Genomic DNA, 12526 nt, shown 5'->3' on the forward strand with positions numbered 1-12526 from the left:
TGGTACCCGGATGCTGATGCTGAGCGTATGGGATGAGTGGAAGAGAGAGGCGGAGGAGCGGGATTAACGGCAGGAGGAGCGGAGGAGCGGAGCAGGGCATCCCGACAACCGCGACTTTAAAAACAAACAAACAAACAAACAAACAAACAAACAAACAACAACAAGCTGGAGCAGCAGCATCTGTGGACGGCTGTGTGTGTTAATGAGTGTGTGTGTGTGAGAGCAGAGGGGATGGTGAGCAGAGCCGGCCCGGACACAAACACCGGAAACCGGCAGGACACAAGGAGGAGCGGCGGCGGAGCAGGAGCAGGGGCAGGAGCAGGAGCAGGAGCAGGCTTCCACCACCGGATGAGGTGCGGTGCTCCTCCGAACTGGATGTAGGCCCGGCTCCGTCCGCTCAGTCCGGTCCATCCGGTCCATCCGGTCCTGCTCCTACCGCTCCTACTTCCGCCGCCTCATCATCATCATCCTCATCTGTCCGGTTCCGAGGACGCGTTTGGGCCCGGAGGCTGTTTGGCTTCTTCTGCCCCCCCACCCCCACCCTCCATCCATCCATCCTGTTCCTGATGCAGAGCCGGGGAGGGGGCTAAAAGTGTGCACCGGATATTGGAAAAACCATTCTGCTGCTTCTGTCTGCTCATCCTAGATTCTTCTTCTTCTGTGTGCACATCCGCACAGAAAAGTAGATCCTTGACCAGAAAATAAAGAAGAGGAGCATGGGAAGGATTCTGAGCACAAGTGGATTTAGTGGAAACCAGGAGGAGGAAGAGGAGTAAGAGGAAGGGGGGGGGGTGTCCCTGGCCTGAGAATGGATTCACCCAGACCCGCTCAGACCTGGGACATCTGAGACTGCTGCTGTTAGAGGATCCATCTGTGGACCCTGAACCCTGTCCAGGTCTGAAGGGGTGGGGGGGTGGGGGTGGGGTGGACTTCCTCACACATCCGGTCCTGTTTTTTTTCTTTTTTTTTTTTTTTTACCCTCCTGTGCTCTGGGTGATGCTGCTGTAACACACACACACACACACACACACACACACACACACACACACTCTGGACTCTGGAGGCCTTCCTTCCACAGTGGAACCCAAACCCTAAACCAGGGCCGGATCCTGCAGAGAGGGGCCCGGCTCCAGACCACCTCCTCTGTCGTCTGTTGTGCATCCACACAACGCCGGTTGGAGCCGCTGGTCATGTGACGTGATGTGAGGACCAGCCTCGTCTCCATCTGCCTTATTATTAATATTATTATTATTATTATTATTGATCAGGAATTTAAAAAAAAGAGCCAGAAACCCCAGAAGGATGAGCAGTAAGGAGCTGACGGTGGGCCAGTCCAGCCAGTATGTGGGCCCCTACAGACTGGAGAAGACCCTGGGGAAGGGACAGACAGGTAGGACCACCCCCCAAACACCCCCCACACCACTAACAGGAAGAGGGAAAACAGGTCTGAGCAAACAGGAAGTCTCTATGACATCAGCTGATCTATGACACAGGTGTCAAACATGCGGCCCGGGGCCCAAATCCAGCCCACCAAAGGGTCCAGTCCGGCCCTGGGATGAATTTATGAAATTCAAAAATAAGATATTAACTATCCTTTTAGTTCAGGTTCCACATTCAGACCAGATCTCTGTTGTAAATGTAAACATTTACATGTTTTTACACTAAAAAAAAAGTATAATTTTGCAAAACATGTGAATAACCTGAACAAATATGACCAACCTGAAATGTCTGAAGAGAAGTACGTACAATTTGAACAAGATTCTGTCTGTCATTAAATGTTTTGTGTGTTTGTAGATCCACTGTGATCTGTCTGTTCTAATGTACATGTGGAAATGACAAACTGAGGCAGACTAGTGTTCAAATTACACTGATTTACACAGTGTGTTCATGTTCTTCACATCTTCTGAAAGGATAGTTTGTAGATGGAAACCTTTTCATCATGTAAATGTACTTTTTTCGCTCTAAAACATAGAGAAAAGTTTAGAGTTGACATTATTTCTATATTATTCTGTTCTTATTTGACTGGTTTGGTCCACTGCAGATCAGATTTGTCTGAATGTGGAACTGAACTAACAGGAGTTTGACAGAACTGAAATCAGCTACATGTGATGATTGACATTCCATTTTAAAGGTGTTTAACTGGCGCAGCAGTAAATATTAGCTTAGCGTAAAAAAGAATGTGTGTAAACGTATGGAAAAAATTGCACAAAACAAAACAGTGATTAATCAGTGCAGTTACTGAAATACCTGAACTGTAGTGCCATTGTCAGAACTAGAACAGTCTGTGTGTAAACAGGCAGAAAAAATGCACAAAACACAAAAACCATTCATCATTTATCCTCCAGTCTGCTCACCTCACACTTCAAACTGTTGGTTTTTTCTAACTTCTTCCATCAGACATCCTCAGTGCACTCTTTTTTTCTGCTGAACATTCTCCTCCTGTCCAGTGCCTCCCCACTGACACTAAACTGACAGACAATCAGACACTCCCTCCTTAAAAAAAAATAAAAATGAACGACTCTTTACAAAGACTTGGTTCTCATCATTCATTTCAAAGAGCCGTTCAAAAGATTCGGTTCATTTGTGAACATCACATCACTACTTGGGATGAATTTGTGAAATGCAAAAATGACACTGAAGGTATTAATGATTTGAGTTCAGGTTCCACAAACAGACCAGGTTAATCTGCAGTGGCCCAGATCAGTCAAATAGTGTCAGAATAACCTAAAAATACTCACAACTCCATTTTTTTCCTTTATAGATGTTAACATTTTCATGTCATTTTACTGTATTTACACTAAAACAAACTAACATTTCACAAAAACATAAAAAAACCTGAACAAATATGAACATTTTCAAATGTCTGAAGTGTAGTTTTACCAATATTCTGTCTGTTCTTAAATGTTTCCTGTATTCGTCGATCCACTGTACGTTGTAATTTAATGTGTAAATGATAAACATAACAGGTTCTCACTGGGTTTTTTCACAGCGTAGGGGCACCACGTACACGGTGCGCACCGTACATGGTGTGAGTTTTGTAGGGGGGTCTGGGGCCTCACATATATATATATATGTATGTCACATACTAGTCTAATATCAGACTATTGTAATGCATTTTAAAGTTGAGTAAATTATCTTTGTCTATAAACAAAAATGTCACTTTTAATTCCCTGTCCACTGTTTTCTAATATCAGATTATTATACTCGGTGTAGATCAGTGTACTTTGTTCATCTATCGATTATCAGCCAATATATGGGATATCGGCTTTTTTTAAGCCCCTAATATTGGTATCAGCATTGGCCCTTAATCGTTGGGTCTGTAGTTTACACATTTAAAATAGGGATTGTTTTGGTCGGTAGTCCATGTGATAAATGTTCTGAATGTTGGTTTGTCCTGTTCCCATTAACACCAGTGTGTTTTTAAGGCTTAAACCATCAGTCATACTGGTTTATCAGACTGGTGCCTTTCAGCAGATTCACACTTTGTAAATCCTGTCACTAATGACCCATTTAAAAGATCTTATCCAGGGTTCTAAACTCCTGTTCTTTCAGGTTCCACATTCAGTCTGATCTGGTCTGCAGTGGACCCAACCAGTCAAATAAGAACAGAAGAACCCAGAAAGAATGACAACTGCACATTTATGTCTGTGTTTGAGAGAAAAAAAAACATTAAATGATGAAAATACTGACTTTTATAAACTATTCAAACAAGAAAGATGTGAAGAACCTCAAAAAACTGAAATTTCTTCAGATAAATCAGTGTAATTTTCTCAGTCTTCTTCCTCCACTTCTCATTAGTCCATGTGCATTCTGGATCAGATCTCCAAAGACACTAAACACTGAGGAACAGGAAGAAAAGAGTTCAAACTGGACTGAATTGAATCCAGACATTTCAGGTTGGACACATTTGTTCAGGTTAGTCAGTTCAAAGAAAGGACTAGATGATACAGTCCCTTTGGACCGGTGTTGCCTGAGATGGTGGGATCTATGTGTTGTGGGTTTGGGGGCCTTCAGTGGGGTGCAGGGAATCACGGGCTTCATTGGGGTCCCAGGTGAGCCCCCCTCTGCTCTGGATCCCCTGCTTGCTCTGCCACTACTTCTGGGGCTTTGGAGCCCAGACAGGGTCTCTCGTCTTCATCCAGAGCCAGCGACTGGAGTGTTCTGCCGCACTGGAACGGGTGCTGGTGACCTGCCGCAGGGCTGGACCTCGGATTCCCAGGTCCTTTAGCAGCCTGGTTTTGATCTGGCCACAAATCCTCTGCAGCCGACCTCAGCTGGACAGACCTTTACTTTCCACCCGTGTTTTTCTGCGTCAGCTGCCGGTTCAGAGTAGCTGGTGCTCTTCCTTTCAAATGCTTCCTCTACAGCACAGGTGTCAAACTCCGGTCCTCGAGGGCCGGTATCCTGCATGTTTTAGATGTTTCCCCCTTCCAGCACGCCTGACGGTCGTTATCAGGCTTCTGCAGAGTTGGATGATCGGCTCATCATTAGAATCAGGTGTGTTGGAAGAGGGACACATCTAAAACATGCAGGATACCGGCCCTCGAGGATCTGAGTTTGACACCCCTGCTCTACAGCATCCTCCCAGGGAACAGTCGACTCCACTACGAAGGCAGTGTGAGTGGAGGAGGACCAAAGGGCGAGGTCAGGTCTAAGGTTTGTTACTACGATCTCACTGGGGAAGGATAAACGTTGGTCCAGGTCCACCACTACCCTCCAGTCTCGTGCCCCTCCTAGCTGGCCAGGGTGTGGCTTGGGTCTGTGGGCTCCATGAGATTTCACACCTGAGCTGACGAATGCTATTGAAGGTGAAGGCTTGGATGGAGGAGGAGGTAGGACATTGATGGCTGTGCTCTTGGTCTCTATGCTGGCTGCCAGACATCTCAGCACTTGGTTGTGCAGCCAGGTGTAACCAGACCAGCCCTGCAGCCCACCAGTATGTGTTTCAGACTGGGCGGTGATAGACACAGTGGGCATGCGGGATCTTCTCCGTACCGCTGATTGAGATCGGTCGGAGATGGGAGGACGTCATAGACTGTGCGGATGAGGAGGCTGGTTCGGTATGCCTCCGTTCCCCACAGCTCCTTCCATGACAGTCTCCTCTTCTCCACCTCGTCCCACTGCATCCATTGGCCCTGCTTTCCTTGAGTGACGGCCGTAGTGCATCTCAGTGCCTGCTTTTGTCGGCGTACCTCCTCCACCACCAGGCCTCGGCGTTGTGATGGGGTTGCTTTGTGCCAGGATGGTCCGCTCTCCCCGGTTCCTAGGCCTCCTCTCCCCAGCTGTATACAACCGACAATGTCTTGATGTTTGAGGGCTGACTTTGCCTGCTGAGTCGCAACAGCTGAGGACCGCTTTGTTCTGGTTGACAAGATTGATGCTGTTTGGGCAACCATTGAATCACGGGACTCTGCCAGAGTCATTTCCAGCCTTCCTTTAGAGCACTTAAACTCCTCTGTAAGACTAGAAATCGGCATCTCCAGGACCCCTTTCCCATACAGTGATGCGTTGGTAATGCACCTCGGGAGGCCAAGCCACTTTTGTACGTAGGAGCTGACCAGCCGCTCCAGCTTCTCAACCTTGGTGAGTGGGATGTTGTAGTTGGTCAACGGCCACATGAGGTGGGGGAGAAGGCCGAATTGTAGGCACCAGAGCTTCAACCTGCCAGGCAGTAAGGCCTTGTCAGTGGTGTTTAGACCGATGATGGTGTCCTCTCTAATCTGGTTCTCTTGAGTTGTGTCCCTGAGGGAAGCGCCGTACCAACGTCCAAGACTCTTAATTGGTTTCTCTGCCACACTTGGTATAGGTTCCTCATCAATGAACCAACGGTGCTCAGCAAGTTTCCCTTTCATGAGTGATATACTTCTGGATTTGCTGGCCTTAGTCTTCATCTGGGCCCACTCAGTGTTATCTTGCAGTTTACCCAGGAGTCGCCCGGTGCAAGCCTCGGTGGTGGTGAGGATGGTCAGGTCGTCCATGTATGCCCTGATGGGAGGCAGCCTAAGACAGATATCGGTACAGGAGAGTTTGGAAATGGAAAGATTTTCATAATTTAATGGGTTTTTTTGCACGAAAACAAAGACAAACATTTGAAGTTGTTAATTCAAGATTTTTATTTTATTTTTGCTTAATTCAAGATTATTTTTTGTGTAGTTCAAGATTTTTTGCGAAATGTAAGATTTTTTTTGGCTTAATTCAAGATATTTTTTGGCTTATATCAAGATTTTTTTTTTTTGCTTAATTCAAAAAAATTCAAAAATCAAATTAATAAAACTGTTTAAATTGTGCTGAATGTTTACTTTTTATTTTTAGACATTTCAGGTTGTTCATATTTGTTCAGGTTATTCACATTTTATTGTTACAGGAGAGTTTGGAAATGGAAATATTTTCTTAATTTAATGTCATTGTTTGCACTAAAACAAAGACAAACATTTGCAGTTGTCATTCTTTACAGACATAAAGTCATATTATTTTTCCATCAAACCCAGTAGTAAATCTGCAGTGGTTCTTCTGTGTGGGTTCTTCTGCTGTTCTTATTGGACTGTAGATCAGATTGGTCTGGATGTGGAACCCACACTAACATGAGTTCCACAGCCTGGACTGTGGAATTTAGACACTGTAAATTCATCCCAGGGGTCGGACTGGAACCTTTGGGGGGACGCAGGTTTGACCCCCTGCTCTTATCATAGATAAAGCATCTGTTAAACACACTCTGAGTCCGGTTCTACTTTTGTCTCCAACATGGCGTCGCATTTGTTTCCTTCTGGTAAAGATGACGTCAGCTGTAGTGGTCTATTCTAGGAACAGTTCAATAAGAAGAGAAACAGTAAAAGACTGTGTGTGTGTGTGTGTGTGTGTGTGTGTGTGTGTGTGTGTGTGTGTCAAACTCCTTTTAGTTCAGGTTCCATATTCAGCCCCAAATGACCTGAACTGGACCAGAACCAGTAGAATAAGAACAGACACTAGCACAATTATGTAATAATAATGTTTACATATGTGGTCCTAAATCTGACCCAGGTCTGATCTTTTCCAATCAGACTTCTGTCTGAACGTCCAGGTCACATTTATCCGACCTTTCCATCATTGAAATGCGACAAACGTCCCTGAATTAAGTAAAAAAAAAAAAAATCTTGAATTAATAAAAAAAATAAATAAATAAATAAATCTTGAAATAAGCAAAAGAAAAATCTAGAATCAAGCCAAAAAAAAAAAAAAAAAAAAAAAAAAAAATATATATATATATATATATATATATATATATATATATATATATATATATATATAAATACATATATATGAAAAACCTTGAATTGAGAAAAAACATCTTTAATGAAGAAAAAAAAAATCTTGATTAAGCAAAAGATCTTGAAGTAAACAAAAAAAAATCTTGAATTAAGCAAAAAATAAATAAATAAAATAAATCTTGAAGTAAGCGTAAAAAAACATCTTGAATTAACCAAAGAAACATTTTGAAATAAGCAAAATAAATCTTGACTTAAGCAAAAAAAAAAAAATCTTGAATTAAGCAGAAAAAAAAATCTTGAATCTTGAATAGATCTGTTGTGTGTGAATCAGTTCTTCTGTCTCAGTGTCCAGTTCCTCTGGAGGTGATTCTGTCGGATCTGAACTGGGATCAGAGGTTTGGAACAGAAATGACACAAATCCACTGGGACAGGTTTAGATTTTTTACAGTGTACTCCTCTGTTTCCTCCTAAATTCTAAACTGCTGCGTCCACACACACACACACACACACACACACACACACACACACACACACACACACACACACATTCTTCTCTTGATCTAACATCCATCCACATCTGTTTGTTTTGGTCATGTGACTCTAGTTGGACTCCATGGTCTGTACGTTACAGTTTTACGCTATATACCAATTTAACTACGAAAAATATGGAAGTACATTTGTCTCATCAGATTTTGAATTATAAAAGATATTGAATTTCTAGCACTGAATTTTTTTTGCACTGAAATTAAATATCTCAAATTTTTTTTGCATTTAAATTAAGTATCTGAATTTTTTTTTTTTTTTTTGCATTCAAATTAAGTATCTGAAATTTTTTTTGGCACTTAAATTAAGTATCTGAATTTTTTATTTTTTTTTGCACTTAAATTGAGTATCTGAATTTTTTTTTTTTTTTTTTTGCATTTAAATTAAGTATCTGAATTTTTTTTTTTTTTTTGCATTTAAATTAAGTATCTGATTTTTTTTTTTTTTTTTTTGCACTTAAATTAAGTATCTGATTTTTTTTGCACTTAAATTAAGTATCTGATTTTTTTTGCACTTAAATTAAGTATCTGAAAAAAAATTTTTTTTTTGCACTTAAATTAAGTATCTGATTTTTTTTTTTTTTTTTTTTTTTGCATTTAAGTTAAGTATCTGAATTTTGTTTTGCACTTAAATTAAATATCTGAATTTTTTTTTTTGCATTTAAATTAAGTATCTGAATTTTTTTTGTACTTAAATTAAGCATCTGAATTTTTTTTTTGCACTTAAATTAAGTATCTGATTTTTTTTTTGCACTTAAATTAAGTATCTGAAATATTTTTTTTTTTGCACTTAAATTAAGTATCTGAATTTTGTTTTGCATTTAAATTAAGCATCAGAATTTTTTTTTGCACTTAAATTATCTGAATTTTTTTTTTTTTGCGCTTAAATTAAGTATCTGAATTTTTTTTGCACTGAAATTAAATATCTCAAATTTTTTTTGCATTTAAATTAAGTATCTGAATTTTTTTTTTTTTTTTGCATTCAAATTAAGTATCTGAAATTTTTTTTTTGCACTTAAATTAAGTATCTGAAAAATTTTTTTTTTGCACTTAAATTAAGTATCTGATTTTTTTTTTTTTGCATTTAAATTAAGTATCTGAATTTTTTTTTGTACTTAAATTAAGCATCAGAATTTTTTTTTGCACTTAAATTATCTGAATTTTTTTTTTTTTGCACTTAAATTAAGTATCTGAATTTTTTTTGCAATGAAATTAAGTATCTCTGAATTCAACTATGTTCATAAATTTAGAATTAAAAAATTCCGATCACACATCCGCGCTGACCGGCGTCCTGCATCGGTGTCACATGACCCACCTAATGTAAGTCAGTTGGTTGGCTGTCGGTTCGACTTCAGATAGAATCATTGCTTATCCTCGGTGTCCCAGATGTGTGATCGGAATTTTTTGCATCTGAATTTTTTTATTCTAAATTTCTGAACATCGTGGCTTTTATAATTCCAAATCTGATGACACAGATTTACTTCCATAGAAAACCACCTCTTGCAAACACATAAACCTGTTGTGATGAAACTGTGGTTTTTCCGTTGGCACATTTTCTGCACGGTTTGCGGGTCAGCGGTAAAAGCCACTCTTCTGTCTCTGCTGTGTTTGTTGAATCCTCCTCATGCGTCGTCTGTGTGTTCTGTGTCCATCAGGTCTGGTCAAACTGGGCGTCCACTGCATCACTGGACAGAAGGTGGCCGTAAAGATCGTCAACAGAGAGAAACTGTCCGAGTCGGTTCTGATGAAGGTACGCTTCTGCGTCTACGGCTGGTGGGTTTTTATGGTTAACGCCAAAAGTCCAAAGGGTGGAATCAGCTTCCACCGGACCACCTGCAGAAACACCAACAGAAACAGAAAACAAATGGACTCTTTGTGTTTTTGTGCACAAACAAGCCGTCGGTGTGTGTTGAACAGAGTGTGTGGGCGCTGCTTCTGTAAAAGCAACAATGGAGATGAGTTCAAATGAAGGCGTGGAATGGACGAAACTGAAGCCCAGACACACAACTGACATGGGAGGAAAACACAGCCTGTGGCTTTGCCGGGGGGGTTTTCTAATGGGACCGAATGGACGTTTTTTTACTTGAATTAAGCCCCCCCCCCCCCAAAAAAAAATCTTGAATTATGCAAAAAAATCATTTAAAAAATCTTGAATTATGGAAAAAAATCATTTAAAAAATCTTGAATTATGGAAAAAAATAATAGTTAAATTAAATTAAGCAAAAAATTAAAATAAAAAAAAAACTTGATTGAGCAAAATTAAAAATTCTTGAATTAAGCAAAAAAAAAAAAAGTCATGAATTAACCTAAAGGAAAATTTTGAATTGAGAAAAAAAAAAAAAAATGAATTAAGCAAAAAAAAATTAAGAAAAAATCTTGAATGGAGCAAAAATAAAAAAAAAAAAATCTTGAATTAAGTAAAAAACAGTCTTGAATTAAGCTAAAGAAAAATTTTGAATTGAGCAAAAAAAACCCCCTTGAATTAAGAAAAGAAAAAGAAAAATCTTGAATTAAGCAAAAAAAAAAAATCTTGAATTGAGCAAATATAAAAAATCTTGAATTAAACCAAAAACAGAGTCTTGAATTAACCCAAAGAAAAATTTTGAATTGAGCAAAAAAAAAAAAAAAATCTTGAATTGAGCAAAAATAAAAAATCTTGAATTAAGCGAAAAAATTATCTTGAATTAACCTAAAGAAAAATTTTGAATTGAGCAAAAAAAAACTTGAATTAAGAAAAGAAAAATCTTGAATTATGTAAAAAAAAAAAAAGATTAAAAAATCTTGAATTGTGCAAAAGAAAGAAAAAAAATCTTGAATTGAGCAAAAAAAACAAACAAACTTGAATTAAGCAAAAAACAGAATCTTGAATTAACCTAAAGAAAAATTTTGAATTGAACAAAAAATAAACTTGAATTAAGAAAAGAAAAAGAAAAATCTTGAATTATGCAAATTATGGTTTGTTTGTTTGTTTGTTTGTTTGCAAGATAGCTCAAAACGTAATGGGTGGATTTGGATAAGATTTTCAGGAAATGTTGATACTGACACAAGGAACAAATGATTATGACTACATTTAGGTGGTGATCGGGGGTGGGGTGGGGGGGCTGGTCTACCTTAGCGGAGGTCTGCGCTCTCCGAGTGCTTTTCTAGTTATGTCTTTTTAATTTATCAAATATTTTATTGATTTTTTTGTATGAAAGAAGAGACATAATCCATGTAGGACCGCAGACAGTTTTGTTCAGACTGCACCAGGTCAGAGGGGCGGCCGTGGCACCGGTGGGACGGCAGGTCGTCCAGGAACGCCCTTGGGCAAGGCACTTCTCCTCCTGTCCTCCAGTGCTGATACTCCCACTGGGCTATGAATGTGTGTGAATGTTCGGTGGTGGGAGGGGACACTCTTCTGTCAGTCTGCCCCCCCCCCCCCCCAGGACAGCTGTGGATGCAGATGTAGTTTCCCACCACCAGAGGGAGAATGAGAGAGTGAATGAAGAATGGATCCACTGGACGCACTTTGAGCATGTGTTCATAGAAAAGAGCTATAGAAATCGAATCCATGATTATTATGATTATGATTATGATTATTATTATGATTATTATGATTATTATTATTATTATTATTATGATTATTATGATTATTATTATGATTATGATTATTATTATGATGATGATTATGATTATGATTATTATTATTATTATTATTATGATGATGATGATGATGATGATGGTTATTATTATTAGTATTATTATTACGATTATTATGATTATTATTATGATGATGATGATTATGATTATTATTATTATTATGATTATTATGATTATTATTATTGTTGTTGTCAGATCCAGGTCACATATGGACACATGTACCCACATGTGAACAGAGCCTCAGTGTGGACTCCAGTGTGTCCTTGGAGGACACTGTCCCTAACTCTGTCTTCAAACCAGCTGACTCTGACTCTTACTTGTCTTTAATGGTGTAAGAAAGGATGAGTTCTGCAATATATTGCGATATTTCATGTCACAATACTGTGTCAATATTTGTAGGTATTTATTCAAATGCAGTTACTGTGGAGGTTCATTTTAGGTTTTTTTTGTTTTTGTTTTTCTTTTTGTTTCTATTTTATTTATTCTTATTTCACACTCTTTTATTCACTAATGTTGGTTCCTGTTTGGATTGAACTCAAATCCTGTTCTGATGTTAGTTGTGAACTCAGAATCTGAACATTTGAACAGGATCTGAAACTGGAATGTCTGGAAAACAGAAGTTCACTTTGAACACAGTTGGAACATTTGCTGATAGAACATTAGATCCTGTTGGGATCAAATACAAATGTGTTTAGGATTTGTGCAGATTTATGACGGAATTCAATTCTTCTTCTTCTTCAAAAAAAAACCAAACAAAAAATGGCCTTTTTAACAGTATCATGACATGTAGTGACATATCACATGGTGATCCTAGTGTGGTGGTTTGGATCCTATCTCCAGATTCTTGCTGATCCACAGCCCTGCTCTTCTTCTGTCATTTTAACCCTTTGTCCCTCTTGTGTTTTTTTAGGTGGAGAGAGAAATCGCTATTCTGAAACTCATAGAACACCCTCATGTTCTGAAGCTGCATGACGTCTATGAGAATAACAAATACCTGTGAGTAACTCATCTACCTGCCGCTGTATGTACTCCTCACACCCAGAACAGAACACAACAGAACACAACAGAACACAACACAACAGAACACAACAACAGACCAAC

General features: G+C 39.1%; 1 protein-coding gene across 1 annotated transcript; it reads left to right on the forward strand.

Moving 5' to 3' along the window:
• The first annotated feature begins 1133 nt into the window (after positions 1–1133).
• Positions 1134–12449, forward strand: LOC115416724 (serine/threonine-protein kinase BRSK1-like). Its single transcript, XM_030130570.1, has 3 exons — positions 1134–1390; positions 9442–9536; positions 12336–12449. The coding sequence occupies exons 1-3, from the start codon at positions 1303–1305 to the stop codon at positions 12423–12425; spliced, it is 273 nt and encodes a 90-aa protein (XP_029986430.1). The 5' UTR covers positions 1134–1302; the 3' UTR covers positions 12426–12449.
• The last annotated feature ends 77 nt before the right edge of the window (positions 12450–12526 follow it).

The sequence above is a fragment of the Sphaeramia orbicularis genome, unplaced genomic scaffold (assembly GCF_902148855.1).
Source record: "Sphaeramia orbicularis unplaced genomic scaffold, fSphaOr1.1, whole genome shotgun sequence".
NCBI classification, from domain to species: Eukaryota; Metazoa; Chordata; class Actinopteri; order Kurtiformes; family Apogonidae; genus Sphaeramia; species Sphaeramia orbicularis.

Bases quoted from the DNA above. Each gene is read 5' to 3' on its own strand.
- LOC115416724 (XM_030130570.1), top strand. From the start codon at position 1,303: ATGAGCAGTAAGGAGCTGACGGTGGGCCAGTCCAGCCAGTATGTGGGC. The intron at 1,391-9,441 runs GTAGGACCACCC...TGTGTCCATCAG, and splicing joins CCTGGGGAAGGGACAGACAG to GTCTGGTCAAACTGGGCGTC. The intron at 9,537-12,335 runs GTACGCTTCTGC...GTGTTTTTTTAG, and splicing joins CCGAGTCGGTTCTGATGAAG to GTGGAGAGAGAAATCGCTAT.